The 23025-nt window shown below is 38.7% G+C and overlaps 1 protein-coding gene across 1 annotated transcript; it reads left to right on the forward strand.

Annotated features, from left to right (window-relative positions):
• The first annotated feature begins 2620 nt into the window (after positions 1 to 2620).
• LOC100803980 (actin-related protein 2) lies at positions 2621 to 22723 on the forward strand. Its single transcript, XM_003553907.5, has 15 exons — positions 2621 to 2819; positions 2999 to 3109; positions 3250 to 3384; positions 3450 to 3521; positions 3818 to 3896; positions 4180 to 4229; positions 6810 to 6913; positions 6997 to 7065; positions 7146 to 7209; positions 8138 to 8206; positions 18863 to 18946; positions 20602 to 20660; positions 21349 to 21415; positions 22049 to 22132; positions 22231 to 22723. Exons 1-15 carry the CDS (start codon positions 2778 to 2780, stop codon positions 22309 to 22311), a joined length of 1170 nt encoding a protein of 389 aa, XP_003553955.1. The 5' UTR covers positions 2621 to 2777; the 3' UTR covers positions 22312 to 22723.
• The last annotated feature ends 302 nt before the right edge of the window (positions 22724 to 23025 follow it).

Genomic DNA, 23025 nt, shown 5'->3' on the forward strand with positions numbered 1-23025 from the left:
AGTCAAGTAGTGGGAGTCTGCACCTGTTTGTTTTGTAGGTACTGTCTATAAAAAACACCAGATGACATGCATTGCATAACTTTACTGCATCTGGGTGACACCAAAACAGATCACGCACCACAACTTCATCCTTCAATCTATGCCAATGAATGTATTGATCACGTTCGAGAAGCTTCATCAGATGCTGCATTTCGGTATCAGCTCCTCTTATTGAAGAACGATATGCACTTCTTGCATTGTAAATTTGCTTTATCGTGGTGTAACTGTCGGCATTGTGTTCCTTCAACGTTAGCAAGATGTTTTTCGGTTTCACCATCGACTTTGTCATATCAGCAATAATTTTCTTTTCTTCCTTAGTCAATCGCCCGGCGTATGGATGTCCAACTAAGGACTTCGCCAATTCATGATTATGAATCCCACAGATCAACTTCACCATCCAACCTTCCCCTCCACGCACTGGTTTCCCACGAAGCCTGAAGGGACAACCACATTTCCTACTCCCGGTGTCTTTTCTAACGAATTCTTTATTTCTACACTTGTACGTACCACTCCTTTCACACCCAATTAACACAAATGAACTTCTTCCTCTGCTACCGGTCTCTGTGTCAGATCTCATAATCACTGCAACAAATCCATTTTCATGGGCAACTGTTCGAGCCCATTGCAAAACATCATCTCGAGTAGCGAATACCTACAACGCAACCCTAACACATTAATTTTCATACAAACCATCAATTCAACCAATGACTCAAATTATCTATGATTACCTGAGATGTATTAAAAGCATTTGAACAATCGACATGTGGTTCATTCACTCCACATTCTTCTTGATTATCATAATCATAATCCATATGAACTTCTTGTGACATCGCAAAGTCATACCTCCATTGATCTTCGTCCATCTTAAGGACATATGCATCATACACAAGTACATTCAAATTATCATATAACCACATCCAAAAATTTACTACACCTTAAATAACAAACATATTAATAGGACATATGCATCATACACGACTATATTAAAATTATCACTATATTCTAAATTTATAACTACATTATTTACTTAAACTAAACTTATCACTATAATAAACAACTAATAAAACATTTTTGTACCATTATACATTTAAGTTACCTAAATCATTTAATATTATACCATTATACCTAATTAAATTATCCACAACATATATAAAACAGAAATACAAAAAATTATAAAACAGAAATATATATATATATATATATATATATATATATATATATATATATATATATATATATATATATCATTATAAAACAAAAAAATTATTAAATGAATTTTATTGTTATAAATTTTAATGTCCACAATATATACCATTATACCTAATTAAACAAATAATCCATTATTAAACAAATATATATATATAAATTATAAAACATAAATAAAAAAAAATCTAATAATTTAACATTCCGGAAGACCTTCTTCCGGAAGTTACTGAGGCCTATTCTGGAAGAAGTGGTTCCGGAAGTGTCTTCCGGAAGCACTTCTTCCGGAAAAGGCGTTAGTGCCTAAAATTTCTTCCGGATACACATTTTTTTTACTACTTTTCTTCTCTAAAAAGTAGCCGGAAAAGAAAAAAAATACCCATAAAAGCGTACCTCCGACAAAATAGGAAGAACAACCACTAACAAAACTTCAAATACCGAACACGGGACCACCGAATCTCTAAATACTTCACGGGACCACCACCAAAATAGCGAAAGCGCAACCGGAAGAAACAAAGCAACCGGAAGAAACAAAGCAGAAGAAAGCGAAAGGCAGTAAAAAGAAGCGAAGAAAGCGAAAGCGCAGTAGAAAGAAGCGTTTACGCGTTAATTTAAAGAAAATTACACAAGGGCAAAATCGTCATTACATACGCATTAAATATTATTTTATTTTTACTTATTATTATAAAATGAAAATTCTTATTTCGTTACATACGTTCACTAATTATTTAATTATTTATGTATAATAATATTAATTATTTTATAATTTAGTTTATCCATTAAAAGTAAATTATATTATCAAATATTTTTTTTTTTAAAAAAAGTTCAGTTCCGGAAGAAGGTTCTTCCGGAAGTTTCCGGAAGAACCTTCTTCCGGAAGTTTCCGGAAGAACCTTCTTCCGGAAACTTCCGGATGACGATCTTCCGGACGAAGTTTGTGACTACTTCCGGAATTCCCAAATTCTTTTTCCGGAAGAAGTCTTTTTCCGGAAACTTTCCGGAAAAGCTTGTTCCGAAAAGTTTACGGAAATACTTCTTCCGGAAGAAGAATTATTGAAGGGCAATTTTGCCACTTCACTGTTTGCTGGGTGCCCCAGCAATAATGCTGGGTGCACGTAGCAACTCCCATTTGTTTAGGTTGTTCAATTTTATAAAATAACCGTCTATTATTTGCTTATAATAAAAGTAGATTTGAACAAATTTTTGGATCTGCTAGGTAAAAAATAAACTCGTCACCCCGAGTACGGAAGAACCGAACAGAGAAAAATATTATTCAAACAAGTAGACAAAATATAAAAAAGCACCAATATGAATATGGAAAAATATGATAAAAACAAAAAGTAAAAACGACAAAGCAATAGTCGTTTCATTCATTTCCCTTGACTAGTAGATGCACCAAGAAGTAATAGACCCCACCACCGACCCCTTGCCGCATTTGTACGGCACTCCGGCAGAAGCCATAGTTTAATAAAAAGGCAGCAAAAAGCACGCACTGTAACCGCTCCTCCACCTGAAGAGTGAAGACCAAACCCACCATGGACAGCAGAAACGTCGTCGTTTGCGACAACGGAACCGGCGTACTTCTCATCTCTCTCTCTCTCTCTCACACACACACACACACACACACCCCTTTGCATTGCAACGGATCTTGCAAAATCCGTCAAATTAGTACATCCTTTACTTCCCCGGATCCGAACGGTGTTATATTTTTGATGTTGTAATATTTATTCTTATTATTTGTGAATTGTGAATGCAGTATGTGAAGTGTGGTTTTGCTGGGGAGAATTTCCCCACATCGGTTTTTCCCTGTGTGGTGGGAAGGCCAATGCTCCGTTACGAAGAATCGCTCACCGAGCAAGCGCTTAAGGTATATCCCAAACCCAATAATTCACTATTAAACCATATTATAAGAAGTGGTTGTTATTATTGTGATTATTATTATTATTGTGACTTTGATTATGATATGAACTTAGATTGGTTCTTTGTGTTGTGTTGTGTTGTGTTTAGGATATTGTTGTTGGTGAAGGGTGTGCAGACTTGCGGCATCAGCTTGATATATCTTATCCTGTGAACAATGGCATTGTGCAAAACTGGGATGATATGTGTCATGTTTGGGATCACGCGTTTTTCAATGAATTGAAGGTGACTTTCTGAATGTTCTTTCAAGTGTTGCTTTGTCAGTTGGTAAAATGGTTATTTTTTGACAGGTTAATCCACCAGACTGTAAGATTTTACTCACTGATCCGCCTCTTAATCCTTCCAAGAATCGCGAAAAAATGGTTTGTTTACTGATTCTGTTGCCTTTGTTTTAGCAAATAAAAGAGCTAATATATCCTATATTAGTTATTGAATTTAGTTAGAATGCATTCATAATGTAAAGTTTTTTACATTGTGATCTAATCATAGATTGCCATATAGGTTAAGATTGTTGACTTTTGTAATAATTACTTTAAAAATCATATATAAGGTGATTTCCGTTTAGTTGATAGTATAGAAGTTTTTATAATGATGGTGTGTGAAAATTAAACTCTTAATTACTTTAAATATTATTGTTTTATGTGATTTGGCTTCACAGGTTGAGACAATGTTTGAGAAGTACAATTTTGCTGGAGTGTTTATCCAAATTCAAGCTGTTCTAACATTATATGCTCAAGGTGCTTATAGAGATGAGTGAAGGTTGATGTTTTGTTTTTCTTTATAATCTCACCCTGATTGTAATTTACTCCCCATAACTCTTATTACCCATTTTTGGAAATACTGACTCTAATTATAACATGTAGTTGTTTATAAACTGTAGTTTTATACTCTGTTATAGTCTTACACAACATATCTGGTCAAATTACGTGTCATAATTTGCAAAGATTTGTTTGTAAAATAGGGAGTTTCGCTTTGTGCCTTCTATCAACTTGCACTTTAACATTTCTTTACTTGTCTCAGGTTTGCTGACTGGATTAGTTATTGACTCAGGCGATGGTGTCACTCATGTGGTAATTAATTAGCTTCTGTGCCACTTAATTATTATGCTGACCACTATAATAACACTAGGTTTTATCTTTTTTTTTTTAAATCTCTGTTTTTGATTTCTTTGAATGACATTTGGTACAGTCAATATTTACTTCATGTCAGTTGTATATAACAACACTTAGATGAATTGGGTAATGTAACTAAATCAAACATTTGACAATGTCACATATCTTTCTAAATATTTTATGTTATTCTTAACAAGTAATCAAATATTGATACAGAAATACTATGTTGTGCGGCAATCTATATTGGAAAGTTGGTAATGGATGAGCTTGCTGGATTCTAAACTGTTGGATGCTCATTAGTTAACTATCACCCTTGCATTTTATGTGAATTTCATATTTTCCTTCTTTCAGTTCGGTGCATGAACATCATCATTAGTTTGTTTAGCATTGTTCATATTTAAGGATTGGATTGCTAATTTATTTGTTATCAATATTATAGCAGTGTTTTACTGTAATGTTGTGTGTCAATGTAGATCACACCTCATGCTATTTATAATATGGAAAAGGAAATCAACATTGATTACAAGATCAATCAATTACTGATTAATTACTCCCCTCAAGCTGGAGCATATGTGAGATATGAACCAAGCTTGTTACAAATGTGGTAAACCCGATAGAAACTAAAGGTAGTTCGAGTTGTGTGGTTGGGCCAGATAAACATGGCTCGGTGGCAGCCAACGAAGGCTCGCAATGACGATGGAGACCAATGTGACGCTCGCCGGATATGGTCACGCATTGTGTGCGTGAACTTCATGCGCTCGGGCCCTGCGTGAGGCTGCGTGCAGTGGTGTTTTTGAGTTGGCTGCACATGTGGACGACATGGTGGTCTTTGGCGATGACGACGGGTACTGCTCACCCGTGAAAAAGCAGAAAGGTCCGCTGGGGACACCTTGAGGCAGAGGGAGAGAAGATAAGTGTGATGCTGGCTGGAGATGTGTCATGCGTCGTGTGCATGAACTTCACGCGCCAGGGCCCTGCCTGGGGTCGTGGCGGTGGTGTTTTAGTTGGCAGCGCACATGGATGATGAGACGATCTGCGGAGAGGTTGCTGAAAAAGGTTAAACAGGTTGCTGGAAAGAGACGAAGCACGATAGTTCGGTCGCTGGATTGTGGATCAGCCAAACAACGACAAAACAGAGGCAAATAACAGCCAAATGGGCCCAAACAAAGGCCAAACAGGTTCGTCAAAGGAGAAGGAGGATGGTGAGGAGGTCATCGGAGAAAGGGTTGTGCAAAAACAATGCCACGTGCCAGAAAGGGGATCGCGGGTGAGCGTCACGCGCTGAGCGTGGCAGTGTGTGCAGCGGTAGAAGTGGTCATGGTCGACGGTGTTGGATTCGCTGGAGAGAAGGGCTTCTAATCGGAGGGTCACACCGGCGAGATGGCAGCGCTGTGATAGTGTAAGGGTGCTCGCAGTGTGTGTGCTACTGTTCACATGAAAGGAATGCTGTGGCGAAAAGGGGAAAAATTGTTGGAAAGAGGGACGTTAGCAGAGAGGTCCACTGGAATGCAGAAACAGTCACCGCAAGACGTAGACAAGCAGAAAACCATTGGGGACCAAGTGGAAACAGGTCGTCGGAAGGCGAACAAAGCAGAGAGGTCCACCGGGATGTGGAAATAGGTCGCTGAAATAGGACTACTAGTAGAGAGGTCCATCGAGGACCTACTGTCCTTGGTGGAGAACAACTTTCGTTATTCCTCTGTCAAGAATAACCTAAGCTTTGATACCATATAACAGTGTTTTATTGTAATGTTGTGTGTCAATGTAGAACATACCTCATGCTATTTTTAATATGGAAAAGGGAATCAATATCGATTACAAGATCAATCCATTACTGATTAATAGGAAATAGAATATTCTAATAATAATATAATATCAGGAATAATATCAAAACATAATCTCTCAAATGTATTATATATAATTTTATAAAAATGATTTGTTCGATGAAAGCTTTAAATTCCATGGTGGATTTGTGAGCTTGTACATTAACATTTAAATAATTTTTAAAGAGTGTTAAACTTACTTTTACACTGGTGTTAGTTGATTTGAATTCTAAATATATGTATATTGGTGTTATAACAATCAACTTGTCGGCACAAATTAGAAATAGTGTTACAATTCCTCTGTCACCCGCAATGCCTTCATTGTTGATATTAACCCAACTTCCTTCAGTCTGAATGCATAATGTTTCTTTTTTCTTTCATGTATATGGGTCAGCAGCTATCAGTATACCAAGTGTCTAAGCCATACACTAGTCTGAAAGTGAAATGTTGTGACTTGTGATTCTTTATTTCCATTTATTGAGAATGGGGACCCCTCTATTATATTTCCTTTTTTCTGAATGTTTATGAAGCATAATTTATGAATGAAACACTAACTGTTCGCCAATCACGCACACAAGTGTTATGTTGTACAACCCATGGTTTAAGAGAGCAAAAGGTGGTTAACAAGTTCAGTATGTTGGCATTACAGTGTTACCTAATTATTATTTAAAGTATACATTCCAAAGCTGTTAATAATGAAAGTTTTTTTTTCCAGGTTCCAGTTGTTGATGGCTATTCTTTCCCTCATCTAACTAAACGAATGAATGTTGCTGGTCGACATATAACCTCCTATCTTGTTGATTTGCTTTCAAGGAGGGGGTAGGGGCTAACTCCTTTCATTTCAGTTGTAATATCTTATGTCTGCTTCAATTCTAACTGGAACATAATTTTCTTTCCTTAAGGTATGCATTAAATAGGACTGCTGATTTTGAGACTGTCAGGGAAATCAAAGAGAAGCTATGCTATATTAGGTTGGCTTCAAATCTCAAGCCACCTTTGATTTCCTGTGTCCTTTAATCTTTCCTTAACAGGTACAACTATTTTCCTGCAGTTATGACTACAAGAGGGAATATCAGTTGGGGCTTGAGACCACTATCCTTGTTAAGAATTATACTGTAAGTTGATATCCTGGATTTCTTGAAATCTTTATGTGACTAGTTCCGTGTAAATAATTATTGATTTAGTTGGCAATTCTGGTTAAAATGGCTTGCCTGAAGATAGAGGGACAGGAGACTCATGTTTTGCTGTTCCTTTAATCTGTTCTTTGATGTATTTCTTTTCATATGCTTTTCAAGACTTTCTGTAACTACATTCATATTTCTTGTGCCATAACGCATGCATGTAATATATAGGATTTATTATTTTATTACTATTGTTGTTGTCCACTCACTAGTAGTGCATTTGGTTTAAAGGATGGAAGGAGAGGGTTCCCTTGTTTGGTTTGGTCCAAGAGAAGTGGAGGGGAGGGAAAATATGAGTAATATATTGTTAACCCTTATAAGCATTAGTGAAGGGGATGGGGGGTAAAATAAAATCTTATCATAATTCAGTCAGCATAGTAAAAAAATTATAAACCACTTCCCCTCCCCTTCAAATCCCCCTAATATTGGAAGGGAGGAAAAAATAGAAGAGGAGAGATATGGCCTCCTCATTCCCCGTTCCTCGCTTCTTAATTTCTGAACTAAACGAGGTAGGATTTAAAAAATCTCTCCCCTCCCTTCCAAATTTCACGTATGCATAAGGTAATTATCATTAATATTGTTAGAATATATGAAAAATATCTAATATTATTCTTTTCTCAGAATCTTAGATTATCCTTTAGGATTAATTTCCCTTTATCCTCATTATCTCTTAGAATTGGTTACCATATTTTCTTATCTCATTATTTGTTTCCTACATAGTTAGGATCATGATTAGTACAATTAAGGGTTAGTGCTCTAGGTTTTATGACCACATCATCACATCATATCAACTCAATATCAATCTGATAATAGTCTTTCCTTTTCTTCCCTTTATACATATTGATTTACCCCTCTGAATCAGCTTCCAGATGGAAGGGTCATTAAAGTAGGCACTGAAAGGTTCCAGGCTCCCGAGGCTCTTTTCACTCCGGTAGGTATTTGGTGCCCATTTGACTTATGTTTTCTATTGTTAAAGTCACATATAGATATATTCTTTATTTTCTGTCTCTTTAATTGACAACTCTTCAAAGTTCAAAATTCAAATCCTATCAGAATCATTATGGCAATTTTTTTTAAACATAGCTAAAGTATTTTCATGATGTGCTTGTGCAATTCTAGCAAGTGTATAAGTGTATATTAGAGTATGATAAGGAGCTGCAGTTATTCAACTGCAGTCTCATCTAGCTTCTAGTAGAAGTTAGTTAGTTATTAGTAGTTAGTTAGTCAGTCAATTCTGTTAACAGAATTGACTATATATACTCTTTGTAAATCTGAAATTACTTGGGTTAGTAAATGATATTTTACTTCTTCATTTCTCCTTTCTCTCTCTCTCTCTCTCTTTCTCTCTCAGACTAGAAACTTTATGATGGTATCCAGAGCTTAGTTGATCATCAATGATGACAAACTCTATCTCTTCTTCTTCCACTTCCGCTTTTCCAAATTTGATCTCACAGAAGCTTGATGATTTGGATTTCTTACTATGGCGACAGAAAATTGAACTTGTCATCAAGTCACACGAACGTCAAAGGTTCATCGCGAATCAGCAAATTCCCTTATGATTCCTTACTGAAGTGGATCGTGATGCAGGAGTTGAGAATCCTGCATACGAGGCGTGGGAACAGCAAGACCAGGTTCTTCTTGCCTGGTTGCAATCGACTCTGTCCACGTCGTTCCTATCTCGGATCATTGGATGCGTCCATTCCTATGAGGTTTGGGAATGGATCCATGATTATTTCCACAAACAGATGCAAGCCAGAGCAAGGCAACTTCGAACTGAGTTGCTTGCAATGATCCTTGAAGATAAGTCCATGTGCGAGTTTCTGCTCAGGATCAAAGCAATTTCCGATGCACTTGTGTTACGAACCAGAAACAGAGAACTAAATGTAACAGTGAAAAAAAAAGAAGATCACAGGGCTTTATTGATTGTAATAAAAAGATGAAGACAATTACAGAAAGTGGAATAACAATTCCTGGATTTCTGACTCAGAGCTAGGCCCCGTTTAGGAAGTTAACACTTCCTAACCATTCTAGTGACTTAATACAATCCAAGATAAATTCCCATTCCCTTTCCTACTCCTTATATAACAGAACTACTCAACTAGGCCCTCACTCCAAGACCACGTCACTCCCATAACTAACTAGCCACTAATTCCCTTCTTGCCCCTTCTAGAATACACCTGCCATATCCTAGGCTTATTTGTCTCATTATGAATCAGCTGCTCACGTGGCAATGCTGCCTGGGACCTATCAATACTCCCCTCTTCAGCTGCAATCTTGTCCTCAAGATTGAATTTAGGGAACTGACTTTTCATCATGATTGCTTCTTCCCATGTGGCTTCTTCAGCAGTTTTTCCCTTCCATTGAATCAGTACTTGCTTGCTCTCCTCTCCCTGTTGTCGTACTTTCCTAGTGGCCAAAACAGCTGCAGGTTCATACTCTTCCATCTGATCTTCCTCCAGCAGTTCAGGTAATTCCTCCTCTTCCTGATAATTTCCCACTGCCTTCTTAAGTAGAGACACATGGAACACCGGGTGTACTCTGGACCCTACAGGTAGCTTCAACTTATAGGCAACAGCACCAATCCTTTCTAAAATAGGGTAAGGCCCATAATACCTTGCTGACAATTTGGCATTAATCCTTGTCACCACTGATTTCTGCCTATGCGCTCTGAGCTTAACAAACACCCACTCCCCCACAGCAAAGCTCTTGTCCAGCCTCTTCTTGTCTGCTTGGTTCTTCATCCTTTCTTGTGCCTTTAGCAGTTGGTTTTCAATTGTCTCAGAGCCTCATCTCTGTCAATCAATTCTCTTTGCACTGCCTCTACTCTTGTCTCTCCTTGTAACCATCTTGTCAACTTAGGTGGCGGCCTCCCATACACAATCTCAAATGGAGTCTTCTCAGTAGCAGCATGGTAATTAGTGTTGAACCAATATTCAGCCCAATGCACCCATGATACCCATGTTTTGGGCTGATCAGCAATGAAGCACCGTAAATAGGTCTCCAAGCACCTATTCACCACCTCTGTCTGCCCATCAGATTCTGGATGATATGCTGAACTCATCTTCAACTGTGTTCCCTGCATCCTAAACAACTCTCTCCAGAAACTGCTCATGAACAGGGGATCCCACTGACAATGGAAAGTGGTATCCCATGCAACTTCACCACCTCTTTGCAGAAAATCTCAGCTATACTTCTGGCTGTATAAGGGTGTTTGAGAGGGACGAAGTGTGAGTATTTGGACAGCCTGTCCACCACCACCAATATGGCCTCAAACCCCTTAGACTTGGGTAATCCAGAGATAAAGTCCATGGAGATGTCCTCCCATACCTGTTCAGGCACCGGTAAAGGCTGTAATAGCCCTCCTGGAGATGTAGCTAAATATTTTTGCCTTTGACATACATCACAGCTCCTGACATATTCCTGTACAGCTCCCTTCATCCCAATCCAATACACATTAGCAGCAATTCTCCTGTAAGTCTTGTAAAATCCAGAATGGCCTCCTTGTGGGGTAGCATGGAACTCTCTCAAAAGAGTAGGGATGAGCTGTGATTTGCTAGATATGACCAATCTGCCATCATAAAATAAAACTCCCTGCTTATACTCATATCCTGGTTTGGCTCCAGAATCTTGCTGCAACTGCCTAATGATGTCCTGTAACTTGGGATCTTGGTTAATTTCCTCCTTAACTTGCTGCTCCTGATCCCATTGTGCACAAGATGTGATTTGATTCAATTCTGTCCCTTCATGCATCCTGGACAACGCATCAGCTCCTTTATTCAATTTTCCTTGTTTATACACAATCTCAAAATCGTAGCCCAACAACTTGGCTGCCCAATTCTGTTGCTCTGCTGTCACAATTCTCTGCTGCATCAGTTGTTTCAGACTTTTTTGATCAGTGGAAACTATAAACTTCCTCCCTAAAAGATAAGGTCTCCAGTGCTGTATTGCTAACACTACTGCCATCAATTCTTTCTCATAAGCAGATTTCGTCAAATTCCTCGCTCCCAACGCCTTACTAAAGTATGCAACGGGCTTCTTGTCTTGCATTAAAATTGCTCCTATACCACCACCAGAGGCATCACACTCAATCACAAACCCTTTTGAAAAGTCTGGTAAAGACAGAACTGGAGATGTAGTCAATCTCTCCTTCAACTCATCAAATGCCTTCTGCGCTTCCGCTCCCCACTTGAAATTATCTTTCTTGGTTAATTCAGTTAGGGGTTTAGCTATCTTCCCATAATCCCTTATGAACTTTCTGTAATAACCAGTGAGCCCCAAAAATCCTCTCACTCCCTTTACATTCTTAGGAGTAGGCCATGCCATCACACTCTTCACCTTGTTTGGATCTACAGCCACTCCCTCTTCAGTTATCATATGACCCAAATACTCCACCGTTTTCTGAGCGAAATAGCATTTCTTTTTGTTAGCTACTAGGCTGTGTTGAGCCAGCAACTGCAACACCTCCTTCAAATGCTTCGCGTGAGCCTCCCATCCTCTACTATAAATTAGTATGTCATCAAAAAACACCAGCACACACTTTCTCAGTAACGGACGAAAAACATCATTCATGAGGCTTTGGAAAGTTGAAGGAGCATTCATGAGCCCAAAAGGCATCACCAAAAACTCATAATGCCCCTCATGTGTTCTAAAGGCTGTTTTACCAATATCAGACTCCTTAACCCTTACTTGATGGTATCCAGACTTTAAATCCAACTTGGAATAAAAGTTGGCACCATGTAGCTCGTCAAGTAACTCCTCAATAACAGGGATAGGAAATTTATCCGGAATTGTCACTTTATTGAGTGCTCTATAATCAATGCACATCCTCCATGTATTGTCCTTTTTTTTGACTAGAATCACGGGGCTGGAAAAAGAACTGGTGCTGTGTCTGATGACCCCTGCTGCCAGCATCTCTTGGACTTGTTTCTCAATTTCATTCTTGTGATGATGGGGATACCTGTATGGTCTCACATTTACTGCTCCATGATTCTCTAACAAGTTAATGGCGTGCTCCTTGTTCCTTCTAGGAGGAAGACCAAAGGGCTCTTGGAACACTTGTGCATATTGTTCTAAAATTAAACCCAACTCCTTTTGTTGGTGTGCAGTCAGCCTTGTCCCTCCTTCTACTCCTCTCTTCTCCATCCCCCATAACTCCTTTGGTTTGTTGAACTTTGGCTTAGACAGGATGCACTGCAGCGCCACCAATTCCCTTTCACACCCATCAATTCCTTGCAATATAACCCATTTCTTATTGCTCCAAAAACTCATCGTCTGCTGACGCCAATTCACAATCATATCCCCTAAGGTCTTGAGCCACTCCATTCCCAGCACGACATCTATTCCTCCCAATTCAAACAGGTGCATCTCTGGAGATAACTTGAACTCACCAATGTTCAATTCCAACCCTTTAACCACGCCTTGAGATTGAGACCGAGAGCCATCTCCAAGCTTGATGCTCATGGATGGGGTTTCTTCTATGGACCACTCCATCTTGTGTACCAACTTCTGGGAAACGAAGTTGTGCGTCGCACCACTATCCACCAAGATTAACACCGGAACACCACATATCCTCCCCTGCAGCTTGACCGTTTTATGGTTCTCATACGCAATGTGATTCAAGTTCAGAACACACATTTCAGCCTTATCGTCTTCATCAGACTCTTCCACCTCTACTGCTATTACCTTCGCCTCCGCCTCCTCGTCGTCGTCATCCTCCAACACCAGAATCTTCAGATGTTTTTCAGGACACTTGTGCATGGGGTGGAAAGCGCCTCCACATTTGAAACAAAGTCCTTTCTGTTTCCTTTCCATCATCTCCTGATAAGATAAATGTGTGAATCCCCTTTCTCGTGGTCCATTGCGCCTCTTATGATTATGGGCCATTTTATCTCCCTTAGGCCCAACTCCACTTCTTTTCTCTTCTTCCTGTCCTTTTACCATGACCCAGTCAGTGCTTCCTTTACCCGACCCATGGGAACTGGGCCGGTGTGACCCATTCCCAGATTTGGACCCACGGTAAAAACCCGACCCGGTGCCCTTAATCTCCTTCTCCACTGCTCTTGTCACTTGCAAGAGCTTCGTTCTACTCATCTCCCCCATCGCTGCCAAACTCCTCACCTTCCCACGGATCTCCGTCTTCAACCCATGTAAAAAATACCCCAGGAACTGTTTATCTGGAAGTCTAGGTATCTGTGCTGTGAGATACTCAAACTCAGTGATATATTCATCCACAGTCCCTTCTTGCTTCAACTCCGTCAGCTGTTCATACACGTCACCTTCCCCATGACCTCCATACCTTCCGAGCAGTTCATCCTTCAGATTTTCCCAAGACAGATCCTCATTTTCCCCAATTAGTGAATTGAAAAAATGGATCGTCGGACCCTCCATACATAGTTGCGCCAACCTCACCTTGATCTCCGGTGTGGTATCCTGAACTCGAAAATAGATCTCGGCGCGTGAGATCCACCCTGTCGGATCCTCGCCGGTGAAAGATGGTAATTCTATCTTCTTCACTGCGTGACGAAACTCCGCTAGCGATTCTTCCCGGATCCTGTTGGTATGCACCCTCTTTGACTCCTTCGTCTCCAACAACGGCGTATTCGCCGGTGTTCCCTTCACCGATCCTCCAGGACCTTCCTCCTCAAACATCGTCTTCCCCAGACACTTCTCAAGCATTGCAAGCAGATTCGCATGGTTCTCCCTCACCGCATTCTGTACGTTAGCAAGTGTGGTACGTACTTCTGAGATCTCACTTTCTAGAGCTTCGACCTTAGCTTCCATCTGTTTGATCGTCGTTTTCTTGACCGGTGGCATTCACTGGTTCCCCGTCGGAGATCCGACAGGTCGGACCAATTTGTTACGAACCAGAAACAGAGAACTAAATGTAACAGTGAAAAAAAAAGAAGATCACAGGGCTTTATTGATTGTAATAAAAAGATGAAGACAATTACAGAAAGTGGAATAACAATTCCTGGATTTCTGACTCAGAGCTAGGCCCCGTTTAGGAAGTTAACACTTCCTAACCATTCTAGTGACTTAATACAATCCAAGATAAATTCCCATTCCCTTTCCTACTCCTTATATAACAGAACTACTCAACTAGGCCCTCACTCCAAGACCACGTCACTCCCATAACTAACTAGTCACTAATTCCCTTCTTGCCCCTTCTAGATTACACCTGCCATATCCTAGGCTTATTTGTCTCATTATGAATCAGCTGCTCACGTGGCAATGCTGCCTGGGACCTATCAACTTGCCTCTGTTGGAAGTCCAATTTCTCTTCAGGAACACATTGATGCTATACTTGAAGGACTTCCGCAAGATTACCTTTCAGTAATCTCAGTTATAGAAAGTAAATTTCATCCGCTTCCTATTGAAGAAGTTGAAGCACTGTTGCTAGCCCACGAAACTCAACTGCTGAAGTTTCGAAAACATACTTCTAAATTGCCTTCGATTAATCTTACTCAGGTGAACCCTAACTCTCCTTCACCGTTTGGTTCTGATTCTTATGCAGCGTCAAACAAGTCCTCACAACAGTATGATTCATTTGGTCATGGAAGTTTTAACCGCGGTGACCGTTGTGGTGGTGGTGGCGGCAGTCGTGGCCGTGGGGGAGGACACTTTGCAAATTTTCAATGTCAAGTATGTTACAAATATGGTCATACTGCATCTGTCTGTCACTACAGGCTTGACCATGGCTGTCAACCCAATCCTTCACTCACTCTACATGATCCTTCAAATCAAGGAAATACTCAGACTAACAACTTTAGTCAAAATCAGTATTCTAGTCAAGGAAATGGTTCTGGTCAAAATAACTATGGATGTGGTCAAAATAACTATGGACAGAACAATGGTTTCAGATCATCAAATTCATGGAGTCAAGGTACCAAGCAGAACAGGTCAATGCAAAACAATCAGAATCAACAGCCTCCAAGTGCAATGATTGCAAACTTCAATTCTAACTTTCAGACTGGTACCCCTACAACTTGGATACCACCTCATTTCATGTGACAGGGGAATCACAGAATATACAGCAACTCAGTCCCTTTGAAGGTCCAGACCAAATTTATATTGGTAATGGACAAGGTTTGCCTATTCATTCCACTGGTTCTTCCACTTTCATTTCTCCTATTAATTCAAAAGTGTCTCTATCCTTGAATCAGCTTCTTCATGTGCCTACTATAACAAAAAATCTAATCAGTGTCAGTAAATTTGCTCTAGATAATGGTGTATATTTTGAATTTCATCCTAATCATTGTCTTGTGAAATCACCGGGAGCCAATGAGATCTTGCTTCAAGGCTCACTTGGACCTGATGGTTTATATGTCTTCCCAAACCTTCATCTCCAAAGTTCAATTGCTGCCAGTTCAGCTTCTTGCTTTGTTTCAAATTCTGTAACCAATATCTGTTCTGATGTAAATAATCTCAATTTTGATGTAAAAACTACTTCTGTTGCACGTGCATGTACTAGAACAGGCTCTCAAACTCTTTGGCACCTTAGATTGGGCCACCCTAGTTCTAATGTTTTGAGACTTGTTCTTAATCATTGTAAGATTCCCATCTTTAATAAAAATGTCTTCGAATTTTGTACTGCTTGCTGTGTTGGTAAATCTCCCAGATTACCTGCCTCTTTGTCTGAAACAGTTTATAATCAACCTTTGGAATTAATATATAGTGATCCATGGGGTCCTGCTCACATTCCTTCCAAAAATGGTTTTCACTATTACATAACCTTTTTTGATGCCTATTCTAGGTTGACATGGATTTATTTGCTTAAAAATAAATCAGAAACCTTCACTGTTTTCCAACAGTTCAAGTTAATGGCTGAACTTTAGTTTGATTCCAAAATTAGAAGTGTTCAAACAGACTGGGGAGGGGAGTTCAGACCTCTAACCAAGTTTTTAGCAAGCTAGGGTATCACTCTCAGATTGATCTGTCCTCACACTCATCACCAAAATGGTGTAGTGGAGAGGAAACACAGACATATTGTGGAATGATTCACTCTTCTTAAACAAGCCTCCCTACCTCTCAAGTTCTGGGATTTTGCTTTCGCTACAGCAGTATATTTGATTAATAGATTACCTACCACCTCTCTGAATTTTAATGTTCCTTATACTGTTTTATTCAACAAAAGTCCAGATTATAACTTCCTTAAAGCCTTTGGTTGCTCTTGTTTCCCCTTCCTTAGACCTTACAATCGTCACAAACTTGAATTTAGGTCTCATGAGTGTGTTTTTCTGGGGTATTCCACATCTCATAAGGGTTACAAGTGTCTTTCTCCTACTGGCAAACTTTTCATCTCCAAGGATGTTGTTTTCAATGAAGTCAAATTTCCTTATTCAGATCTGTTTTTGTCTTCCTCTAAGTCTGAATCACCCCCCTATTAACCCCACTTCTTTAATTCCCTCCATACCTATCGTTCCTCAACCCATTTCTTCTCTATCCCCCTCTAGCAATTCTATTGCTAGTCCTACTTCTGTTGATCCCACAGCGGATTCAAATTCCAATTCTAGTCCTCCTATCAGTGCTGATTCTAGTCCTACTATTGAACCTGAGGCTCCTAGTCCTATCTTGGAAGCTGGATCCACTTTTGTGCAAGACAATTCTCCTCAGTCATAAGCTTTGTCTCCCTCTGAAGCATCACACAGTGCAGCATTGGAGAATGTTCCTGCAGTTAATTTTCATCCTATGCAGACCAGATCAAAGTCTGGAATTCATTTACCAAGCCTTTATCCAACTCTGTTGCTTGCTCACTGGGAACCCAAGTCTGTAAAGCAAGCCTTGACTGATTCAAAATGGTTTACTGCAATGAAACAAGAATATGAGGCACTGATGAATAACAAGACCTGGGATTTGGTTTCCCTTCCATCCAATAGGAAAGCAGTGGTTGCAAATGGGTGTTCAGAGTAAAAGAAAATGCAGATGGGACTGTCAATAGATACAAAGCTAGACTAGTAAGGATTTCATCAAGTGGCTGGTTCTGATTTCAATTAAACTTTTTCCCGTCATCAAACCTGTTACAGTAAGGTTGATTCTAACCTTGGGTCTAACCAATAAGTGGGAACTCTTTCAACTTATGTTAACAATGCCTTCTTAAATGGTTTTCTAGAGGAAACCATCTATATGCAGCTACCCCCTGGATTTGAAAACCCCAATACCTCTCTTGTTTGTAAATTGAATAAGGCTCTATTTGGGCTTAAGCAAGCACCAAGACAGTGGTTTGATAGACTAAAATCTACACTCTTGCATCTTGGTTTTTCTGCAAGCAAGTGTGACCCATCTCTCTTTGTTTTCAAAGATACCTCTCATATCATTTATCTTTTGGTGTATGTTGATGATATTATAATCACTGGCAGTTCTGTCAACTTAGTCCAGCAATTTACTGTCAAACTTCACTCTAATTTTTCCCTTAAACTACCTGGGAAGCTGGATTATTTTTTGGGAATTGAAGTCAAGACCCTAACTGATGGCTCTATTCTTCTAACTCAAAGAAAATATATAAGAGATCTTCTACAGAAAACTAAAATGGCTGAGGCCCAACCTATTGCTTCCCCAATGGTTTCTGGATGCAAGCTCACTAAAACAGGAGCAGACCTCTTCTCTGATCCTCTTGAAGCCAAGTAGTTGGAGCTCTCCAATACTCCACTATAACCAGACCTGAGCTAAGTTTTGCTGTAAACAAAGTCTGTCAATTCATGGCCAATCCTCTTGAAACTCACTGGACAGCAGTGAAAAGAATTCTCAGGTATCTAAAAGGTTCTTTACACCATGGCCTACTTCTCAAAGCTGCTACTCCAGGAGTTCCCATTCCTATTAAGGCCCTATGTGATGCAGATTGGGCTTCTGACCCTGATGATTGCAGATCTACTTCAGGAGCTGCTATTTATTTTGGCCCTAACCTTATTTCTTGGTGGTCTAAGAAGCAACAGATTGTTGCAGGATCAAGTACTGAAGCTGAGTATCGAAGCCTAGCTCAATCTACAGCTGAAGTAGTGTGGATTCAAACTCTACTGACTGAACTCTATTCCTTTCACTACTCCAGCAATCTTCTGTGATAATCAAAGTGCTGTTGCCATCATTCATAACCCTGTTCTTCACTCCAGGACAAAGCAAATGGAGATTGATATTTTCTTTGTTCAGGAGAAAGTTCTGGCTTAGAAACTGCAAGTCTATCACATTCCTGCCATTGATCAATGGGCAGATGCCTTGACAAAAGCTCTATCTCCAACCAGATTTCTTTTGTTGAGATCCAAACTCAATGTCCTTGAGCCTCCTCCAAAGACTCAACCCCATTGAGTTTGAGGGGGGTATTAGAGTATTATAAGGAGCTGCAGTTATTCAACTGCAGTCTCATCTAGCTTCTAGTAGAAGTTAGTTAGTTAGTCAATTCTGTTAGACTCTCTAACAGAATTGTCTATATTTAGTCTTTGTAAATCTGAAGTTACTTGGGTTAGTAAATGATATTTTACTTCTTCATTTCTCTCTCTCTCTCTCTCTCTCTCTCTATCTCTTTCTCTTTCTCTCAGTAGAAACTCTATGAGTGTAATTTGCTGCCTTATGATTGCATGGCTTTTTCCTCTTCTCACAGGAACTTATAGATGTAGAAGGTGATGGAATGGCTGACATGGTTTTTCGCTGCATTCAGGAAATGGATATTGACAACCGGATGATGGTATGATATTTGAAATCTATATTCCTTGATATATTTTTCTTAGGTAAAAAGAGAAAATAATATCCAATTTAGGCTTGAAATGATTAGACTAACTTCCATAAATTGAAATTTAACAATGAAAGTGTAAAATAATATTACGGCTACCATTTCTGAGATGAAACCTATGACCAATATTAGATACACCACCTCTAATTTGAGTTCATTTCCTCCTAATTTTTATTGGTAAAATATTTTTCTTCTTCTTTGATAAGGCAGACCATAATTTTCTTCTTTGGTAATTGGAAAGATATTTTTCTTCTATCTTAAATTCTGCAAAATTAGAATGAGAAAAAGGGAGATCATGTTCCTTATGAGCTGAGGTAGCTCTCTATTAAATGCTGAAGATAACTGTAAATGACAATGCAGATTCTGCAAAACAACAGAATGCTGCAGCCATCCAATGCTTTCCTTGCTCAATATTTGCCTGCCCTCTCTTTCCTCCCGTACCCCCATCCATATTTATGCCACCCAATTCTGGTATCACAACATAATACCTTCTCCACTCAGGATGTAGACTTGCTCCCCAATAATAATTCCTGATAAGGCACCTCAGTTATGTGCTTAGGATTCAATTTCGACATGCTATCGTTACCTCAAAGCAATTCAGTATAGCTGTTTAGGCTGTTACAGCTTTCCATCTCTCTTCTAATGAACTCCATTGGCATGTTCTCTGCACTGATCATTTTCTCCAATTCCTCTTGCCTCTACGCATGTGGTCCATCACCTCCATTTAGCTCCCTCCTATTCAGCCTATTCTTTTTTCCTAGTATAAATGTGTCACATACCTCCATTTGCATGTGTCTTAAATTAGATAACTTTTAAGAGTCCTTTGCACTTTCTTATTGAATTTGGAGTTTCCATGTGATTAGTAGTGAATTACTCATGAGTTTAGTCTTCATTGTCGAAAAAGGAAAGAAGACTTCCATCTCCTAATTTTATTCAGACATAACATCTTTTTGGGTGTAAAGTAGTGTCAAACCAAACTACCCAACAAACATTAGCTCCTTTTTGAAAGGAGAGGATCCAGCCTAGCCTTCCAGTATGGCTACCTTGTGATGACTTCATTTCAGTCACTAGCCCTGCCTTACATGAATTTCCTTCTGTCTTCTGTCATTCCCAGCTAAAGTATTACAAGTCTCTCAAGCAGTTTTTGCCTCTCATTTACTCTTTGGCTGTCAATACTAAGGGACTCTTTGGCTTGAATGAAAAACACTTTATCTTGGTATAGAAATTTGAGCGGAAAATATAACCCAATTTTAGTCTGGGCTATTATTTTGTTGAGAAATATTGTCACTCTGTACTTAGTTTTCCACCTTCCCACCTACTCAACCAAACAAATCCTCAATCTTTGTATTAATCTTTTGATTTGTCACGTCACATCTCTAGTTACAAGATGGTATTTGTATTGGTTCATGGATCATGAGTCATGACTAAATTGCATTGTCATTTGCCATCTGTCCAAATAACTATAATAAAAATATTCCTTTATTTTGATAGAACCACTGCAGCTCTAGAGGGTCTTGCGCTTTTTATAATCTGCACAGAGCACTCCTGCTTCTGTCGTTGTATTTTGAAAATGTCATGCAATTTATTTATGCTGTGAAGTTGTCTTGCAGCTATATCAACACATAGTTTTAAGTGGAGGGAGCACCATGTATCCTGGATTACCAAGCCGGTAGTTTGTTATTTCTCCTTTGCCTTGGCTCTAATTGTCCTTAATCTTTGGTGTTGCTGAACTTTTTGGTTATTATTATTATTATTATTATTATTATTATTATTATTATTATATATATGTCCACACATGTATCACATGACACTAATCTCAATCCTTTAGTATGTAATTCTGCTAGATCCATGTCAATGTAATTTTTATTGACAGTTAATGTCATATCTGTATGGCTACATATTTGTGATTGCCTATTGTCCATTTTTCAGAATGTTTACAGTACCTCCTCGCACATTTTTCTTTGGCTGAAAGTACCTATTAGAACTTTATTGATTTTTTGAGAACTAATAACTGCGGATTCCTTTTTTTTATAGTTAAATTGATAAACTTTTCAATGTAGTTGTAAACTGGACATATTGCAAACTAGGGTACTTACCTAAGTATACCAATTTAAAGATCTAGTCATTTTGTTACGCATTAGGTAATATATTTCTGGATTCTAGATTGTTTTGAATATCAAGATTTAAATGAATTTTTTTGGATGTCCTTTTTCAGTTCTTTTCCTCCTTTTATCTGGTGGACATGCAGTCTGGTTTTCTAAAAATACTTCCCCCCCCCCCCCCCTCTCCCCCCCTCATAATGCGTTTTCAAGTTAAAGTTGATAAATCAATATTCTTCCTCTGTCCCCTTTTTTCAGATTGGAAAAAGAAATACTTGATCGTTATCTTGATGTTGTCCTGAAGGGTAACAGAGATGGATTGAAGGTAAGCTTAGGTTTTTTCTTTTCATTTTGCTTCTGCATGTGTATCCTATGTACCATGTGGATTATTGAAGACACATTTATTCTGTAATTTAAGCTTGCTTGTTAGTTTAGAAACAACCACCAAGTTTATCCTGTACTTATTTATTATTTAATACTACATATTAGCTAATAGAGTTACTTATCGGGACAAGCTATAGAATACCTCGAGAGAATTGTGTTTTTGGTTGAGTTAAATCTGCAGATATATACCTGAAAGGAAGGAAAAGGTTGGTGCTCTTGAATTAAATCTGGTTTTGTGGCCGCAAATTATGTTCCATGCCTTAAATTGTGAGATTTCCATCTCATGATTTTGAATCTTGATTGTAGCAAAATATTCTCCGCCCAATGTGATCTCACTAGAAAATTAAAAAGAATTAAATCTGAAGCTTATGTTTAGTCCCTCCGTTTATGGATCTATCTCTTTTCTTTTTGGTACTTCCTCCAAAAATGACAACAACAGACAAAAAGTTAAGGAAATAAATGGTGCTTTAAAGGAGAAAGAGAAACACTATGTGTGATGTGTGAGTTTGTAATCATGAATTATGCCAACTCATTGTTCCCTTATTCTTATCTTTTCTGTTCTGTTGGTGATCAGAAATTGCGACTAAGAATAGAGGATCCACCACGTAGGAAGCACATGGTATACCTTGGAGGTGCTGTGCTTGCAGGAATAATGAAGGTTTGGGTTAGCTGTTAATTTTGGTGGTCTCTTTTCAATTTTCATAGGTTTATGTGTCAATGTAGACGTGAAAGCTATTGGCATATTTTAAAACCCAGGATGCACCAGAGTTTTGGATTAACAGGGAAGATTATCTAGAAGAAGGAATTGCTTGTCTAAGCAGGTGTGGCCAGGCATGACTTTGAGGTCCATGATCGCTCTGAAAATGGGATATCAATTTTGGGAAGCAAAAGCGCACCAGAGGCTGAGTGATGAATATTCAAAGCTGTTAAAACTGCCTCCTCCTAAAATAGCTTGCATTAATTGCTGCTGGCCTTGTATAGCTGTCCCTATGGCTACTAGAGGCTAGTTGTGATTGTATACACACTTATGTTTTTGTGATAGGTACGACAAGAGAATTCTTGTATCTTGTTTTTGTAACAAGAATTGTGGCAACTATGTGGCATAATGTTGAATAAAGAGTAAATTGTAAATTTTTCTAACTGTTCCATGTTCGTTTTACTCTGTCGAGAGAGCTTGTAGTAAGGAATACTTTACACATATAAGTCGGCAATAGCCAACTAGTGGATTATATAATCTTGCTGTGCAAAATATTGGAGCTTTGTGTGCAACTGTGTTAAGGAATACGTTCACATCTATGTCTATATTTTAGTCAACATATAATTTTGTCTAAGTGTCAATCTGTGGTAATTTTATCCTTAAATTCTTAGTTTCATGATTTTGCTTTTAAATTTGTGATTTTCATTTTTCAAATTTTAATACTAAATTTTAAATTCAAATTATATAAATTACTCAATATTTTATTCGAGTTTGTTTAGTGGTATTTGTGGTCGATTGGTAGTAATGGTGGTGGGAGTGGAATAGGGGAAATGGAGGCGACAATGATGAAAGTT

The sequence above is a fragment of the Glycine max genome, chromosome 19 (assembly GCF_000004515.6).
Source record: "Glycine max cultivar Williams 82 chromosome 19, Glycine_max_v4.0, whole genome shotgun sequence".
Classification (NCBI taxonomy): Eukaryota; Viridiplantae; Streptophyta; class Magnoliopsida; order Fabales; family Fabaceae; genus Glycine; species Glycine max.

Bases quoted from the DNA above. Each gene is read 5' to 3' on its own strand.
- LOC100803980 (XM_003553907.5), top strand. From the start codon at position 2,778: ATGGACAGCAGAAACGTCGTCGTTTGCGACAACGGAACCGGC. The intron at 3,110-3,249 runs GTATATCCCAAA...TGTTGTGTTTAG, and splicing joins TCACCGAGCAAGCGCTTAAG to GATATTGTTGTTGGTGAAGG. The intron at 8,207-18,862 runs GTAGGTATTTGG...CTCTTCTCACAG, and splicing joins CCGAGGCTCTTTTCACTCCG to GAACTTATAGATGTAGAAGG.